We start from the raw sequence: 17,336 nt of genomic DNA, 5'->3' as shown, positions 1-17,336 counted from the left end.
CTACTTAAAATAAGATGAGCAAAGCTGAGCATAGCAGGACTGTTATTTCCCATTGTTCTGAACATGATTGTTCATGTTTTAGTTATGTCCAAATCTTCATGATGCCATTTGGGGTTTTCTTGGCAGAGATATACTGGAGTTATTTACCATTTTCTTCTCCAGCTCATTTCATAGATGAGGAAACTGAGGTAAAGAGGGTTAAGTGACTTGCCCAGGGTCACACAGCTACTAAACATCTAAAGGCCAGATATGAACTCACAAAGATGAGTCTTCCTAACTCCAGGCCTGGTACTCTATGCACTATGGTGCCACCTAGCTGCCCCTCTGAACATCATACCTCTCTTTTCATGGGAATCCTAGATCACAGAAACTTTTTGTTGGCTGTATTGCCATGTTGATGTATATATGTCCTTGGAGAAGCTAGGTGGCATAGTGGATAAAGCACTGGCCCTGAATCTGGGAGGATCTGAGTTCAAATCTCACCTCAGAACACTTACTAGCTGTGTGACCCTGGGCAAGTCACTTAACCCCAATTGCCTTAGAAACCCAGGACCATCTCCAGTTGTCCTGATATATATCTTGCCACTAGACCCAGATGCTTCTGGAGGAGAGAGTGAGGTTGGTGACTTTGCACAGCCGTCACTGCAAGTCATGACATCACCTGTGGATGTCATGTTCCTCTTCAGGAATGAAGGACAAATAACAATTTACATCCTACCCCAGGACCAAAACTCCATATGGTTTTGGTAGCTCCAGTCGAGTGAAGGATAGGTTGTCACCCACTCCCTGGGCCAAGACGGGTCATTCTAATTCATCAGAATTTGGCTGCCTTTCAGTGTTGCTTTCTTTGACATTATTGTAGTCACTGCCCATGTTGCTCTCTTAGTTCTACTTGTTTCATTATGCATCCGTTCATACAGCTCTTCCTATGCTTCTCTAAATTCCTTACATTTTGCTTCTTGAGGCACAGAAATCTATCCTGTTCATAGAAATTCAATGTGTTCAGCCTGTCCCCAATTAATGGACATGCACTTGTTTCCATTTTGGGGGTGAGGGGTGGGAGGGTGGGGTAGGTAGTGGCAGGGTTTGCTCAATTTTATTTTTAAGGAACTATACTGCCTTTAATGAGTGCTGGAGGCTTTCCAGTCTTCCAGAAAATATGGGTGGAGACACCCAAGCGATTTACCCAGAGCATATGGGACAGCTGCTTTCATGGTTCTCAAATAGGTATTTAGATCACTTGGGTAATAACTGTAACGATTGGAATGACGCCACCTGCTGGAGACTTACTGTAGAAGAGTTCTGCCCATGAAGCGAAGGTCTTTGAGGGCAAGACCAAGAGTCTTTTCTTTGGCATCAGGAAGTGACGCGGGCGAGTGGGAGGAGGAAGGAAGAGACTGGCGCTCAGTCTCGGGCTCTTTCCTTTGGACTCTGGTGGAGAGTGGAGCTAGAAATGTGCTCTCCCTTTAATAGATAGGAATCTAGGCCTTTCTCTCTCTCTTTACCAAATTCTTGTTTTCCTTAATAAATGCTTAAACGCCTAACTCTTGCTAAATCTTATAATTTATTGGCGACCACTCATGAGATATTTTAGACAGACTAGCTAGAATTTTAGCCCTTAACAGACAGACTAGCTAGAATTTTAGCCCTTAACATAGCATATTCTTGATGTTTCCTTAAATAAATTTGCTTCTTCAGCAAGTGGATTCTTGACTTTAGGGATTATCTGGGACAATGTGTTAATCCCACGTAAAGTTTCTGCTATTCTTCAACATGGGCTTAAATCCATGAGTCAGTTCCTTCCCTCCTTCCTAATTGAAGGAGGCAAACTCATCTCAAAATCATTGTAAAGTGGCAGCCGCAAATCTGTGAGAAGGAAATCAGATAAGCCTGTATCTTTCAGATTTCTTATCATGAGGAACTGTCTTCCCTAGGGTCGTGTCCCTCCCTTAATTCAGATGATCAAACACTATTTTTTTTTTTTGGTGAGGCAATTGGGGTTAAGTGACTTGCCCAGGATCACCCAGCTAGTAAGTGTCAAGTGTCTGAGGCTGGATTTGAACTCAGGTCCTCCTGACTCCAGGGCCGGTGCTCTATCCACTGCACCACCTAGCTGCCCCTTGATCAAACACTATTGAGTTTGCATGAGAAATGGAGATGGTACTGGATTGGGAGTCAGGAATCCCTGGGTTCAAATCCTGGTTCTGTGTGACCCTGGGCAGGTGACTTAACCTCTCTAGCTCTGAAAAATTGGAGTGATGACATTGGCCATACCAACCTCACAGAATTCTCTTCGGCCAAACTCAAATTAGATAAATGTTTTGCAAACTTTAAAGTGCCATATAGATATTAGTTATAATTATTATTGTCAGAATACGTACACCTATCTTACATGCATTTATAGAAGCCTTAGAAATTCCTTAGCTCTTAGAAAGGAAACTGAAGCTCAGAAACAAGAAGCAGATTACCCCGGCTAGTTAGTGGCAGAACTTCAGCTGAAATTCAGTACTCCCAGAGTCCAGTAGTCTTTCCAATACCCCAGACCTTTAATACGGGGCATTCCAAAAAATTTTAGTGGAATTTTAAGCTATTGAAAATGATTAAAGAGTAAATCAGCACTAAGACTTTGGGGATACCTGGTATATGATGACTCCATTCCTTGAGCCCAAAATAAGCCTGCATTCCACTGGCATGAATTCTGTGTCTACATTCAAAGTGAAGGGAATAATGAAAGCAACGATGTAGACTCATGAGGTTTAGGGTTGCAAGGAACCTAGGAGCCTTAAAAGACCTTATCTGATCCCTCTCACCTTGTAGATGGGGAGACAGGCTCAGAAAAGGAATGTGACTTTAGATGATGCAGGGGGGAGAACTCTGGGGCTGGAGTCAGGAAGGCCTCAATTCAAATTTAGCCTCTGTGACCCCAGGCAAGTCACTTAACTGGTATTTGCCTCAGTTTTCTCAGCTATAAAATGGATAGCACCTACCTCCCTGGATTGATGTAAAGATCAAATGAGAGAATGTTCAAAAAGCACTTTGTTTTTGGTTGGTTTTTTTTGGGGGGGGTGGTCATAAAGCACTTTGTGCAGTGCCTAGCATATAAGTAGATTCTATATAAATAATAGCCAGCTATTATTTAAGTGACTTGTCCCACATCATACTAGGCTAGAGATAATTCTGGCTCAGAAATGCTTTGGTCTGATAGATAATTGCCTCCCTTCCCAAGATCCTCATGGGTAACCACAGCCTAAAAATAAATATTACCTGGGGGCAGCTGGGTGGCGCAGTGGATAGAGCACTGGCCCTGGATTCAGGAGGACCTGAGTTCAAATCCGGCCTAGCTGTGTGACCCTGGGCAAGTCACTTAATCCCAATTGCCTCACTAAAAAAAAAAAATAAAGATAAATAAATATTACCTGGTTGCCACAAGGTATTGGTATGTGAGGGCCCACAAGCACCATCACCAACAATAACAACTGACATTTATAGACTACTTTAAGATTTGCAATATGCTTTACAAACATGATCTTTAATGTCCAGACTTCTAGATCCCTTTTTGTGTGTGTGTGTGCATGTGTGTGTATGTGTTGTTTTTTTTTGTTTGGTTGGTTTTGGGGGGGGGCGCAGGCAATGCGGGTTAAGTGACTTGCCCAGGGTCACACAGTTAGTGTCAAGTGTCTGAGGCTGGATTTGAACTCAGGTCTTCCTGAATCCAGGGCCACTGTACCACCTAGTTGCCCCTACAAATATGATCTTTCTGCATCCTTGCAACAATCCTGGGAAGTAAGTGCTATAGTTATTATTATCTCCAATTTATACAAGAGGTAACAGATTCAAAGAGCCTCATAATAATGAAATTATTTATTTAATTTATTTTTATTATATATAAATAATTTTTTGTTCAATTGTCTTTCAGTCATGTCCAACTCTTCATCACCCCATTTGAGGTTTTCTTGGCAAAGATGTTGGAGTGATTTGCCATTTCTTTCTCTAGCTCATTTTACAATTGAGGAAACTGAGGTAAACAGGATTGAGTGACTTGCCCAGGGTCACACAGTTTGAGGGTGTCTGAGGCCAGATTTAAACTCAGGAAGATGAGTCTGACTGACTCAAGGCCCAGCATTCTATATACTTTTCCTAGCTGTTCTATGTACAAATAATATTATAATTTAATACATTTACTAATAAATAAAAAGAAATAGATCATTTTCCCAGAGTTCTGTGGCTAGTAAGAGTCTGGAATGAGATCTGAACCAAGATTGTGGTACGGTGACAAGTACACCCGTTCTGGTATCAGAGGACTCGGGTCTAAATCCCACCGCCACCACCTACTACTTGTATAGCCTGGAGCAAGTCACTTCATCTTCCTAGGCCTACAATTTCCTCATGTGTAAAATCATAGAATCATAGAATCATATATTTAGGGCTTGAAAGGACACTAGAGGCCTTTGAGTCAAACTCCCTTATTGTATAGAGGAGGAAACTGAGGCACAGATAATTTAAGTGACTAGATGACTCCTAATGTTCCTTCCAGTTTACCATCTATAAACCTATGATCCTCAGTGTCCCTCATAATTCCTGGTCCAGGAATAGCTTCCACGTAGAGTTAGGGATCGGACCTCTGATTTCTTTTGTCTATGGTGCTCCCAGTGAGTAACTCCCTCTCCTAACACAGGTCAACACCTTCTCTGAAACATATGGTCTCAGAGGGCCACATAGAGAACTGGCAGGAACTCACCCACAGTGACACCACCAGGTCTCTTTGGTCTCAAGGCCATCTTTCTATCCATTACCCCCATGCTCCCTCCCATAGCTTTCATGGAGCATATTGGTAACTCATTGTTTTCTTTCCTCAACTCAATCCATTCAGCCCCCTGGAAAGTTTCCTCCAAAGCTTTGTGATCAGTTATTTTATTTGCAATGAAAGGGTTTTTTTTATGCATTTTGGTTTTTGCATCAGAGACGCTTCTAGCTCGGCCTATCCAACACCCCCGTCCACTGAACCTTCCCTTATAACAAAGAAAAACAACTCAGGAAAGTCCACTGTGAGTATTGACAACATTCTGCACCAAGCCCACCATTATTCCCAGAAAAGGAGGGCGGTCTATTCCACATCCCTTCTCTGGGGCTGTGAATAGACATGACAGTTACTTGGCATGGCCATGTTGAAGTGTGCTTTTCATTTACATTGTTGTAGACGTCATAAATATTGTTTTCTCAGCCTCTCCTAAAGCTTCTGAAAGGTCCTGTCGCTTGAGAAGTGGGCAGAACGGATGAGTTGGGGCAAGAACAGGGGAGTGGAAAGAGGTTGGGGTGTTATTCCATCAAGTTCCCATCCATTTATTACTGCCTTTCACCCTTTTTTTCTTCTTCCTTTGCCCATGCAGGAAAGACGAACGCTTAAAAGAATAAGGAAGATGGAGAAGGTCTCCAAACAGTTGGCTAAGCAAGAGGAATTCAAAAGGCTTTACAGGGCCCAGGTAAAGAGATGGTCGGTGTCTTGTGGTTTTAATCATGAGTGATGACTGGGCTCTTTGGTGATGAGGTAATAGATGTGAGGTGGGAGCAGGGGAGGCAGATCTCATCACTGCTGCGGGAAAGGATGGTATGTGTGAACTGAGGCCCACCAAGGAGAGTGAGGAGGATTCTGAAGCTGGGCCACATGGGCATGTGCTGAAAGAAATGCGGGTGTTTAGTCTGAGAAGAGGAGACTTGGTAGGGGAGTTGGATAGGAAGGTCAGGAGAACTGTCATTAAAGGTTTGAAGGGATAGACATATACATACATACATATATATATATATATATATACTCACACATGTATGGATATACATATATATGTATAGGGAAGAATGGAAGGAAGAAGAAAAAGAAGGGAGGAAGGAGGAAGAAAGGGAAAGAGAGAAAAAGGAGGGAAGGAAAAAAAGGAAAGAAAGAAGAGAAGGAGGAAGGAAAGGAAGGAGCAAGGCACTGAGGAAGGGAGAAAGTAAGCGAGGGGGAAGAAGACAGGGAAGGAGGGAGGGAGGAAAGCTGGGAGGGAGAGAGAAAGGAAGGGAGGAAGGAAAGGAGAGAAGGAAGGAAAAAAGGAAGGAAGGAAGAAGGGAAGAAGGAAGAGACTTGTTCCACTTGGCTCCAAAGATCAGAACTTGGACTAAGGAATGAGACTTGCATAGAAAAATTGTAGTAGAAAGTATTTGCTAGCTGTGTGACCTTGGTCAAGTCACTTCCCCAGCCTGGATCTGAGTTTCTTCATCTGCAAACTGAGGGGGTCAGACTAGATTGTCAAGGTCTTTCCCAATTCTAAATCCTATGATCCATTAAGGAAGAACTTCCAGATTATTAGAACTTTTGGAGAGGAGAAGGGGTTGCCTTGGGTGGTAGGAAACCTCCCCTCACTTCAAGCAGAGGCTTAGCACCTTGTCAGGCTTCTTGTAGAGAGGAATTCGAGCTTCAGCAATGGATGAACAGGGTGGGTGAATCCTGAGAGTCTCAGATTCTGTGAAAGAGAAATATTCAGGGGTCATCCAGGCTGTGCTTGAATCTGTAGCACAACTGTGAGTATTCAACTCAAACAGAAATGGGGCCACTAATCTGTACATATGGATACTTCTGGCTGTGTATTGACTTAGTTTTAGGATGTGATATTTATTTATGTTTTATTGTATTTTTCCTTATTTTGTTAAGTATTTCCCAATTACATTTTAATCTGCTTCAGGCTGTACTTGGGAATGTTGTTGGCAGAATGGGGGTCTGTGGGCTGGGCATTTGATAATTCTGTAGTACAATGAAGAAAGCTCTAGCTCTGAAGTCAGAGGATCTGGGTTCAAATCTTGCCTCTGAAGCATACAATCTGACCTTGGTCAAGTGACTTAACTTACTGGGCCCTGTTTCTACATCTGTAAAATGAAGGGGTGGGGCTAGATGGCATCTTATGTCCTATCTGGATCTCTGATCCTTTGACTCTCTGACCTTCAATGATAGGGAACTCACTACCTCCTGAGGCAGTCAATGAGCATTTGGCTTACTCTAGTGTGACCCCCTCCTACATCTAAAGAAAGTTAGTTCCCATTAGTTGCTTACATGCCCAGGATCATAACTCTGTGTGTGTGTGTGTGTGTGTGTGTGTGTGTGTGTGTGTATAAGCTCACTGATGACCGCCATTTTGCAGGCTATCCAGCGTCAGTTAGAAGAGGTAGAAGAACGTCAAAGGGCCTCCGAGATCCAAGGCGTTGAGCTGGAGAAAGCGCTGAGAGGAGAGTCAGGTAGGCCCATTTGGTTTGACAAATTACATGTGGGCAGCCTGACCTGCACGTGGCTCCAAGCGGCCCTCAACCAGGGGCTAGACGTGGAGCGATAAGGCCTCTCTGAGGATCTGTCAACAGGAACATTTGTGGTCAAAGCTGAAACTGCTTCAGAGTTTCACAATCCAATTGTCAGCGAGACTAACTTCAGATTGCCCGCTGAATGGGTCTGCATCTTGGCCCCCTAACCGAGTTACCGCTGGGGCAGCGCGGGCCAGTACTCAGCTGGTGGGGAAGCTCTCTGCAAGGCTATCGGTAATGGGATTAGGGGATGATTAAGGCAAAGAACAAACAGGCCGCAAGACATGGAGAGGCACAGCCGACTTGGACTGGGCTGTGGGCAAGAGCCGTGACACCAGCATCCCAGTCATTCTGAAAAAGCTGCATGGACTAGTGTTCATGCACTCACCCTCCCTGGCCTCCTGACCCCCCAACCCAGCAGTCTGCATGTCTCTGAGCTAGTGAATATATGGGTTCATGTACCTGCATGTTAATGTTTACAACAGATGTAGCTGCTCAATAGCAAGAGGAAGGAAGAGAGGGATGAAGGAAGGAAGGAAAGGAGGGAGGAAGGAAAGAGGGAGGGAGGAAGGATGGAAGGAAGGAAGGGAGGGAAGGAGGAAGGGAGGGAAGGAGGGAGAGAGGGAGGAAGGAAAGAAGGAAAGATGGAGGGAGGAAGAGGGAAGGAGAGAAGGGAGGGAGGGAGGATGGAAGGGAGGGAGGGAAGGAAGGGAGGGAGGGAGGGAGGGAGGACAGACACAAGGGTTTAATATGTATTTATTGGCTGATTAACTAATCCAGGAGTCAGAGAACCCGGGTTCAACACTTACTGCCTGGGTGCCGTTAGGCAAGTTATTCCAACTCTCTGTATGGTCTCTTCCTCCAACAGTACAGATAGCCCTGGAAGACAGTTTCAAGAAAGACTGTGGCAACAAATAATAATTATTAGTATTTGTAGGTCATGAGGTGACAAACCTGTCTACAGTCAGTTCATCAGGTCTTGAGATAACAGACCCCCTCCCGCTTTGTTACAGGATTCTTCTTTAAAGACCTTCCAGCTTGGTAAGAGTGGCCAGGACTTTTATTCCACTAGTCTAGCCCTTGAGAACCCAGGATCACCTCCGCCCACAGTGAAGCATGGGGGAGGATGTCAGCAAAAGGTTTATTAGCACATAGTAAATACTTAATCTAAAAATATTTTTTTGGATTGAATTGAATAGAGAGCCATGGGGTGTGTCAGAAAGACCTCTCACTTTGCAGTAAGAAGACCTGGATTAGCATCTCATCTTTCTACCATTTACTAGTTGTGTAATATTGGGCAAGTCAAAGACCTTGCTGATCCTCAGTTTCCTCATCTATAAAATGGAGAGAATAGTCCCTGCTTGTCTCCTTCAAAGGATTGTGAGCATCCCACGAGAGTAATGGCCATTAAGTGGGGTTTTTTTAAAACTATAAAGCAATTTATCATCATCATTATCATTTAAATTATTTTAAGGTTTAAATATGAGTGCTGACAAATATTGAATGGATTTCTCTTCCAACAGCCCAAACTCATGAGTGTTGACAAAGCTAATTGATATCTCTTGATCATGTTCTTCTCTAGTAACAAAAGGGTCAATGTCAGTCAATCAGTCAGACCTTATTAAGGGCCTACTATGTGCTGGTTCTGTGCTAAGTGCTGGGGATACAAAAAACAAAATCAAACAAACAAACAAAAAAAAAACACAGTCCCAGGGCAGCTAGGTGGTGCAGTGGATAAAGCACTGGCCCTGAATTCAGGAAGACCTGAGTTCAAATCCAGCCTTAGACACTTGACACTTACTAGCTGTGTGACCCTGGGTAAGTCACTTAACCCTCATTGCCCTGCAAAAAAACAAAAAACAAACAAACAAAAAAAACAAAACACAGTCCTTGCCCTCAAGAAGCTTACAATCTAAAGGGAGAAACAATTAGTAAACAAGTATGTACAAACAAGCTATGCACATGATATATTGTAAATAATTAAAAGGAAGGTGCTAGAATTAAGAAGAGATGGGGAGGGCAGTTAGGTGGCGCAGTGGATAAAGCACTGGCCCTGGATTTAGGAGGACCTGAGTTCAAATCCAGCTTCAGACACTTGACATGCTCGCTGTGTGACCCTGGACAAGTCACTTAATCCTCATTACCCCGCCCCCCCCAAAAAATAGATGGGAAAGGCTTCCTGCACATGGGGGAGAGCCAGAGAAAATGCCCAGAGCCAAGAGATGGAGGGTCTTGTTCAAGGAACAGCCAGGAGGCTGGAGTCACTGGATTGGAGAGTATCGGGGACATTGGGCAATGTGGGGGGGTTAAAGATCTAAGAAGACTGCCAAGTTTTTTTGGGGGGGAGAGGGTAAGTTATAATGGACTTTGAATACCAGATGACTTTGTAATTCTCTGTCCATTTGAGTTAAAGCCAGTGCCCTTAAACCTCCCAAGTTTTACTGCCTGTGTGGTACAACAGAAAGAGCCAGAAAGAGCCCTGGATTTGGAGTTCAGGGATGTGGATTCAAATCCCAGATCTGCCCTTTTCTACTTGTATGACACTCTGGCCCACTGGATTGGAGTACTAGAATTGGAATCAGGAAGAATTGGGTTCAAATCCTGCCTCAGACACTTCCTAGCTGTGTGACCTAGGGCATGTCACTTATCCTCTGTCTACCTCATGTGGATAATACTGGTATAATAACAACTCTACCTTGTAGACTTGTGTGGATGAAATGAGATAATACTGGTAAAGCACTTTTTGCAAACCCTAAAGCACTATATAAATGCTAGATATTATTATGATGATCCTCATTACTAATAGTAAGCAAATCACTTCATCTCTCTGGACCCCGTTTACTCACCCATAAAAAGAGGGGCTTGGTTGATCTAGATGACCTCTGAGAGCCTTTCCATCTCTCTAAATCTAGGATCCAACAAACAAGAAATTCCCGTCGATGGCATCTGAAAACACCATACTCAAAATTGCAGTGAAACCCATTTTTTCAGAACAGCGACCATGGAGAAGGCCGGCAAACTAGACTGATTCAACCTTTTGTTTTTTTCCAGTTTGTCCTGAAGGATCTACTCTCATTAAAACAGCATCTTAATAGCTGCCCTGTCCTCTCCCATTTGGGAAAGAAAGATCACTAATCTACACAGCATTGAATTTTAATGATAGAAACCTGATTTTTAAAAGTCTCTCCTTCCCAGGCTCCCCTGTGTAGCAGAAGGAGAGTGTCGAGTAGTATATAAGGGAAAGAACACCCAATCTGTTTTGCAGCTCTGCCCTGACAGCTGCCTTCATGCTCTGCTCGAATCTCATCAGCTGGAAGATTGATTCAGCTCATTCCCTTTACATCCTTAGTAATTTAATTCCTTCTGTTAAGTTTATGGGTCCTTTCTGTGGGAATCAGTCTGGGCGGAGGCAGAGATGCAGCTGAACCAAAGGAGGGGTCCGTCGGGTGAGATGGTCTCACTGACCGCAGCTCCCAAGCAACCCCAGTGCAAGGTTGCAAACCAGGCATGAGAATTAATACACTCTAACTTGTAATAACATTTGGGACGTAACAATGCTCTTCTGTGGTTTCATATTCTATTCATACCCTGACAAAAAGGTACCCTGTTGCTTAATGAATGACCAATGCTTATTAGGTTAAGTTGTATTTAAGTCTGCCTGTGCTTATCCAGTTCAAGTGATTTAATAGGTATTATTTAATAGGTATTATTAGGATAATTAGAAAATGATCACAGTTAAGCAATAATATTGAGCTGGGAAGGCTGTGAATAACCGAATTTAGAGCTAGCCCTGCGAACACTAGTCCTCAATGACAGTTATGCAACGGGCCTCTAATAATGATGGGCACTGGGTCTGAAAAGACCCTTTGTTCGTGGGAGTTATTCATCAGCCGCCGGCACTGAATTGGAAAGGGCCCCGCGTGGGCACAAAACAAAATGCTGAGGAGCAAAATGAGGCTTTGATGATCTCCTAATTGTAGCGACAACAATTCCGGCTTTCTCTTTTCTAACTGTCAGAAATCATCTCGCAGTCCCAGGAATGATTTTCCCCTTCTTTGTCAAGGGAAGCAAATAACCCTAGAGCCCACCCCAGACACAGCTGCAGGGAGCTTTGAGGAAAGTATGGGTGGTGTTTTGTTTTTTTTTACCCCAAAGCACTTAGGGGTGGGTTATAGGACGGACTGCCTGTGTTTGGAATATGCTTTAAATTAGGGGTCCCTAGGTAACAGGAAGAATTGCTGTGAGCTCATGCAAGGATTATGCCTAGAGCCGGGATGCCAAGTATATCCTTTCCCCTATCCTGACCTCCTGGGAGGAGTCTTGCCATTGGTTGGCCATTTTTAATTTATTTAACTCTGACTTTTCATGGCAAATGGTTTGATGGTTGTTGTTGTTGTTATTATTAATAATAAGATGTTCAGTCTTATAAGTGTCACAAATATTACAATATAAGACTGAACATCCCACTTAAGGCCCTTACAAGGTATGTCTACCTTAGGGGCTGACTTCCTTAAACCTACAGACTACAACAGGGCAATATATTATTTATCCAGCAAGGGGGTGCAATATTCAAGTTGTCCACTGGGGGGTGGTGTACTTGAATCATCAGCTAGTTGATGTGCTCAGTTTCTCTATGAAGGAGTGAGAGGAGGGACCATGCTTTTACCTTTCTTTTTGTATCCCTAGGTAGATCAGTGGGGAGAGTAGGGCCTAGAGTTAGACAGACCTGAGTTCAAATCCAGCCTCAGATACTAGCTATGTGACCCTGGGTAAGTCACTTAACCCTATTTGCTTCAGTTTCCTCAACTGCAAAATGAGCTGGAGAAGGAAATGGCAAACCACTCCAGTATCTTTGCCAAGAAAACTCCAAATTGGGCCATGAAGAGTCAGACTTGAATTGAACAAGAAAAACAGCATTTATCTGGCACATAGTGAACAATAAATGCTTGTTGACTGGCCACTAGAGGGTACTCCAACTCCAAACACATAGCCTGTGTTCCCCAAAGTCAGCCCTACATGAGAAGGAAATTTGATTAACCTTTTCTAGATGGGTTTGAAATAAATATAATGGATGAAATGGAGTATTGTTTAAAAATACTAAAAACATAAATTCTGCTCTCTGTACCTAATTCACAAACTCCCACCTTATACTGATTTCCCTCTCTCAGTTCTTGACCTATTGCATTCACGAAATTCAGAGTTTTACTATGCTAAGATCATATAGTTTACCTTTTGAAGAATAAACTGAAAAGGAAACAGACCAACCACTCTTGTATGGAGGTATCTGCCTCCAACCATCTCCTAAACCTCCTCCAGTTATCTTCACAGAGATTTAAGGAGGCAGCCACTCTGAACCTGGAGTCAAGACCTGACTTCAAAGCCAACCTCAGACATTTGCTACTTTTGTGACTTTAAGCAAGTCACTTAATCTCTTCCATCAGATTTGAACTCAGGACTTCTTGACCCCAGGACCAGCTCTCTGGCTACTGTACCTAGCTGCCTTTTTAGTAGTTGCTTAATAAATGTTGAGCTGAATCTAGGAGAGTGGTGGCCATGTTACTTGGCCCTTGTGAGTCACCATCTGCAGAATCTTGTTCATTTCTGGATGCCATATTTTTAAGTGAGATACTGACAAATTGAAGGATATTTGGACAAGGCCAACCAAGATGATAAAGAGGCTAGAATCTAAGTCATATGAAGAGCAGGTGAATGCACTGAAGATGTCTAGCCTGTGTGATTGAAGACTTAGGAGGGATATGAGAATAGTTTACAAATATTTTAAGGGCTGCTATATAAAAGAGGGATTAGACTAGTTCTTCTTGGTCCCAGATGGTGCAACCAGGAGCAATAGGTGAAAATGACAGGGAGACATTTCAATTTATTGTAAGGAAGAACTTTCTAATAATTCAAGCTGTGTAAGAAACAAAAGGGTTGCTATTCAAAGTTGAGAGTTACCAGTCATGGAGGAGCCTGGATGAGCATCTATCATTTATTCTTTCATCCATCCATCCATCCATCCATCCATCCATCCATCCATCCATCCATCCATCCATCCATCCAACTATTCATTCACTGCAGAAAGCAGTGAGTTCAAATCTAGCCTTAGACACTTTGTATAGCTATGTGATGCTAGACAAGTGGAAAGACATTGTGGCTGGGCACTAGTGCTCTGTCAGGGAGGCTATAGCAGGGATCCCTAAGTTTGGGGAGGGTTTTGAATCAAGAGGCTGTTGCTATCCTTTTCTTTTCTTTTTTTGGGGGGGGGCAATGAAGGTTAAGTGACTTGCCCAGGGTCACACAGCTAGTAAGTGTCAAGTGTCTGAGACCGGATTTGAACTCAAGTACTCCTGAATCTAGGGCCCCGGTGCTTTATCCACTGCACCACCTAGCTGCCTCTGTTGCTATTCTTTTCAGCCCCAAGGTTAGGTGATTTTGTGATCTTTATTTCCTTGTATTTTTATATAAATTTTATTTTTATTGTGAACTTAAGCATCAAAAAGCATGAATATTCCAATATACAAAGAAGAGCAGAAAAGAAGGCTGTCTATGAAACTATAAACTGCTGTTTCACAGTTTTTAAAATTACATATTCATTTGATCACAGTAGTAACAAAAGTGCCCTGCTTATGTGTCCTCTTCAGAATTTCTTCCTGTTCTCTTTTGGGTATTTTTCAAAATATTTTCCTGGCATTATTTTCTATCTTTCCTTTGCTTTGTAAAATGCATTGTGATGCACATATACATGTCAGTGATTATTATTTGTTCTTTTTTATTTATTTTTATTTTTTAATTTTGTGGGGCAGTGAGGGTTAAGTGAGTTGCCCAGGGCCACACAGCTAGTACATGTCAAGTGTCTGAGGCCAGATTTGAAATCTAGGGCCAGTGCTTTATCCCACTGTACCACCTAGCTGCCCCCTATTATTTGTTCTTAAAATGATTGATCAGGTTTCTTTTCAAAACTCTTTTATTTTCAGTACTCTCATCTCTTCTGACTACCATGGGGGTATGATCTCTGTTTTGCATTAATCAGTATTTAACCCCTTTAGCTTATGATTGTCTCAAGCCAAAAAGGGTGGTTAGTCTGCCTTTAACAAGGAGGGTGTGCCCTAGTGAGCCTGGAGTGAGTTCAAGGTCGAATCAGAAAGCCATGAGTTCAAATCTTGCCTCTGACAATTCTTTTAGGACCATGGGCAAGTCATAATCTCTCTGAGTCTCAGTTTTCTCATACATAAAATGTAGACAACAATACCTCTTGTGCCTACCTTTCAGGGCTCTTGTGAGGTTCTGGTAAGAATACTTTGCAAACTTTTAAGTGATGCCAGTTATTATAATTTTATGATAATAATTTATGAGTTGGCAAGGTTTTCTAAACATATTTGAAACCCCAACCCTTGAGTCTGTGGGTCCAGAGGGTTTCTTATAGGTATCATAACTACTACAGCCATATGTCCCACCCCCCCATCTCTAGACCAGTGATGTCAAACTCAAATAAAAAGGTGGCCACTAAACCATACATAAGGCTCCCTACAAGCCACATATTGACTTCAAAAACCATACATTAACATTATGTATATTCTATTGTATTTTATTCATTTTGTTAAGTGTTTCCCAATTACATTTTACTCTGGATCAGGCTGCATACAGGAGTATCATGGTGGCCACATATTGGACACCTCTGCTGTAGATTACCTATATTTGCTTTGACTGGCCAGGAATAATCACCGCATATTAGTTGCTCTGTCAGTAACTGTTATACAGTGTAAAATGTGTTGGATTTGAAACCAGATGATCTGAGTTCAAATCCCAGCTCTGTCATGTAAATTCTTGGGGAATAGGGAATTTTTTTTCATTCTTTGTATTTTTATCCCTAGTACCTAGCACAGTGCCACAGACACATAGTAGGCACCTAAAAAATATTTGTTGATTTATTGATTGATTACTTCCTGTGTGACCTTGAGCAAGTCTCTTCACGTCTTCAAGACCTTGTTCCTAATCTGTAAAATGACAAGGTGGAACTGGATGAACTCAAAGATCCCTTCCAGTCCAAAATCAATAATAAGTAGACATGAACAGTAGTCACACAGGATGGGTGAGTAAACATTGCTGGATTGTGATCTGCAGTGCCAGAGAATACTTGCAAATCTGTGAGATCACAGATGTATTTGAGACTGAAGAAGGAGAGAGTCCTACTACTCTCAGGTTGGTTAAATTATAATATCATTGAACCACCAGGGGGTGCTGAACCATATTCACCAGGGAGTCTGAGCCCTTACCAACTGGTGAAACTTTGCCTACTTAGAGCATGTTGGATTTTAGTGAGCACCACCTTGGTCTAATGGATTTGGTTCTCTACCAAAGCAGACAAACAGGCTCCAATGTGGTGTATGTTTGATTTTTTCAAATTAGTATAAAACTGATAAAGCCAATATTTAATAGCAGTGCATAATAAAACAATAAAACATCTACCAAGAAGCTCTGAGCCCACTGTTCCTTTAAATTTGGGGAGTCCTCTACAGAATAAAGAAGCTACTTTGATTCAAGTTCTAGGAACTGTGTAATTTGAGTCCGAGTCCCTTGTTGTCATTTCCCTTTGAGTGGGCAAAGGAGATGCCTGCTTCCTTGTTGGCTAAATCTATCAAGAGGCAGCAAAATGGTTGGAGGAGCTCTAGACCTGGGACTGGGATCTGGGTGGACTTTTAGTCTCTGTTCATCCTTTGGCATAGACCTACACTTGACTGATTGGTCATTGGTAGGGACCTCTGGCCTCCTCTTGTCACAGCCCATCATGGAACAAGATGGGTAGGCACTGTTATTTTACTTCCACACTAGATCCTGCTGCCCAGAATCCCTTGATTTGTGCAGCTGAGAAGAGGGGCAGCTACAGAATGAGAGTAATTGCCCTGATAACTAAGTGGTATAGTGGATAGAGGATTAGATTTAGAATTAAAGAAGACCTGAGTTCAAATCTTGCTGCAAACACTGACTAGTCAGGTGACCCTTGGCAATTCAGTTAGCCTCTGTCAGCCTTATTTCTCTCACCTGTAATATTTAAGGTTGGGGCCTAGATGACTGCTAACATCCCTTCCAACTCTAATTCTATCATCTTATAAACTTTGTGGGCAACTTACAGTCTTTTTAGCTAAGACAGGTCAGAGGTCTTGGCTGACTCTGTAGGGCCTGACCATTCCCACAGTTGGGAGAAGGACATCTGAGTGAGAAAACCTTAAAGAAAGTTCTCTTAGATTACTCCAATCTTTATCTAAGTTCTAGATTGGAATAGGCTTTTGATTCAGTGATGTACTATACCTGGAAGCTCTCTCAGAGTGGGAAATGTCAGACCTTGTGTCCCATGGTGACTATAACATTATGTTTTGATATTTTATATCAACATCTATAAAAATCTTTCCCAATGTCTCTTGCAGCTATCATGTTTTTAATTTGGTCTTAAGACTTCAGCCAGGCAAATGTGAGTACAGAGCTGGGAGTTGGGTCAAATCCCCCTGGGCGAATGGCAGTGTCGGCCTGTAATTGCATTTTCACAACTTGATTTATGTTATTCTCTGTGTTTGGGGCTGGGTAGAGAGTAAAAGAATGCTTTTCTATTCCCATTGATATCTAGGCATATTAATATAGAGAGGGGGGATATTTAATAAACTATGTAGCATTTCTGCTACTGAAAGCACAAATGAGTTTTTAATGACCCTATACCTACAGTTTCATATAAATCTATCTCGATTGTCCCTGTTGTAGGTGAGCGTGGTAAGACTTCCTGAGCTCCACAAATTATAGTTATATTATAGTGATAACAACAATCTCCACAATAACATTGGAGTACAAAGAGCTGGTAAATCTTGGCTTTTGTCACTTCACACCTGGGATGTGCCCTCTGCCCCACCCCTTTGGCCCCTCCCTCTGATTGGATGACTCCTCCCACAATTTCCATTTGAGGAAGTGTTAAGGTCAGCCAGCTATTTCTTATTAGACTGCACCCTGGATTTCTCCAATATGCCCCTTCA

At 42.5% G+C, this 17,336-nt stretch overlaps 1 protein-coding gene across 1 annotated transcript in view; it reads left to right on the top strand.

The window, feature by feature from the left end:
• MICAL2 (microtubule associated monooxygenase, calponin and LIM domain containing 2) overlaps window positions 1-17,336 on the top strand; it is a 266,678-nt gene that overhangs the window by 227,582 nt on the left and 21,760 nt on the right. The window contains exons 32-33 of the mRNA XM_043972506.1: window positions 5,388-5,480; window positions 7,167-7,260. Coding sequence (XP_043828441.1) covers window positions 5,388-5,480; window positions 7,167-7,260 — 187 coding nt within the window. The remainder of the gene's footprint in view (window positions 1-5,387; window positions 5,481-7,166; window positions 7,261-17,336) is intronic.

The sequence above is a fragment of the Dromiciops gliroides genome, chromosome 6, assembly GCF_019393635.1.
Source record: "Dromiciops gliroides isolate mDroGli1 chromosome 6, mDroGli1.pri, whole genome shotgun sequence".
Classification (NCBI taxonomy): domain Eukaryota; kingdom Metazoa; phylum Chordata; class Mammalia; order Microbiotheria; family Microbiotheriidae; genus Dromiciops; species Dromiciops gliroides.
The sequence above is the reverse complement of the archived record's forward strand: the minus strand, read 5'-3'. Positions and strand labels throughout refer to the sequence as shown.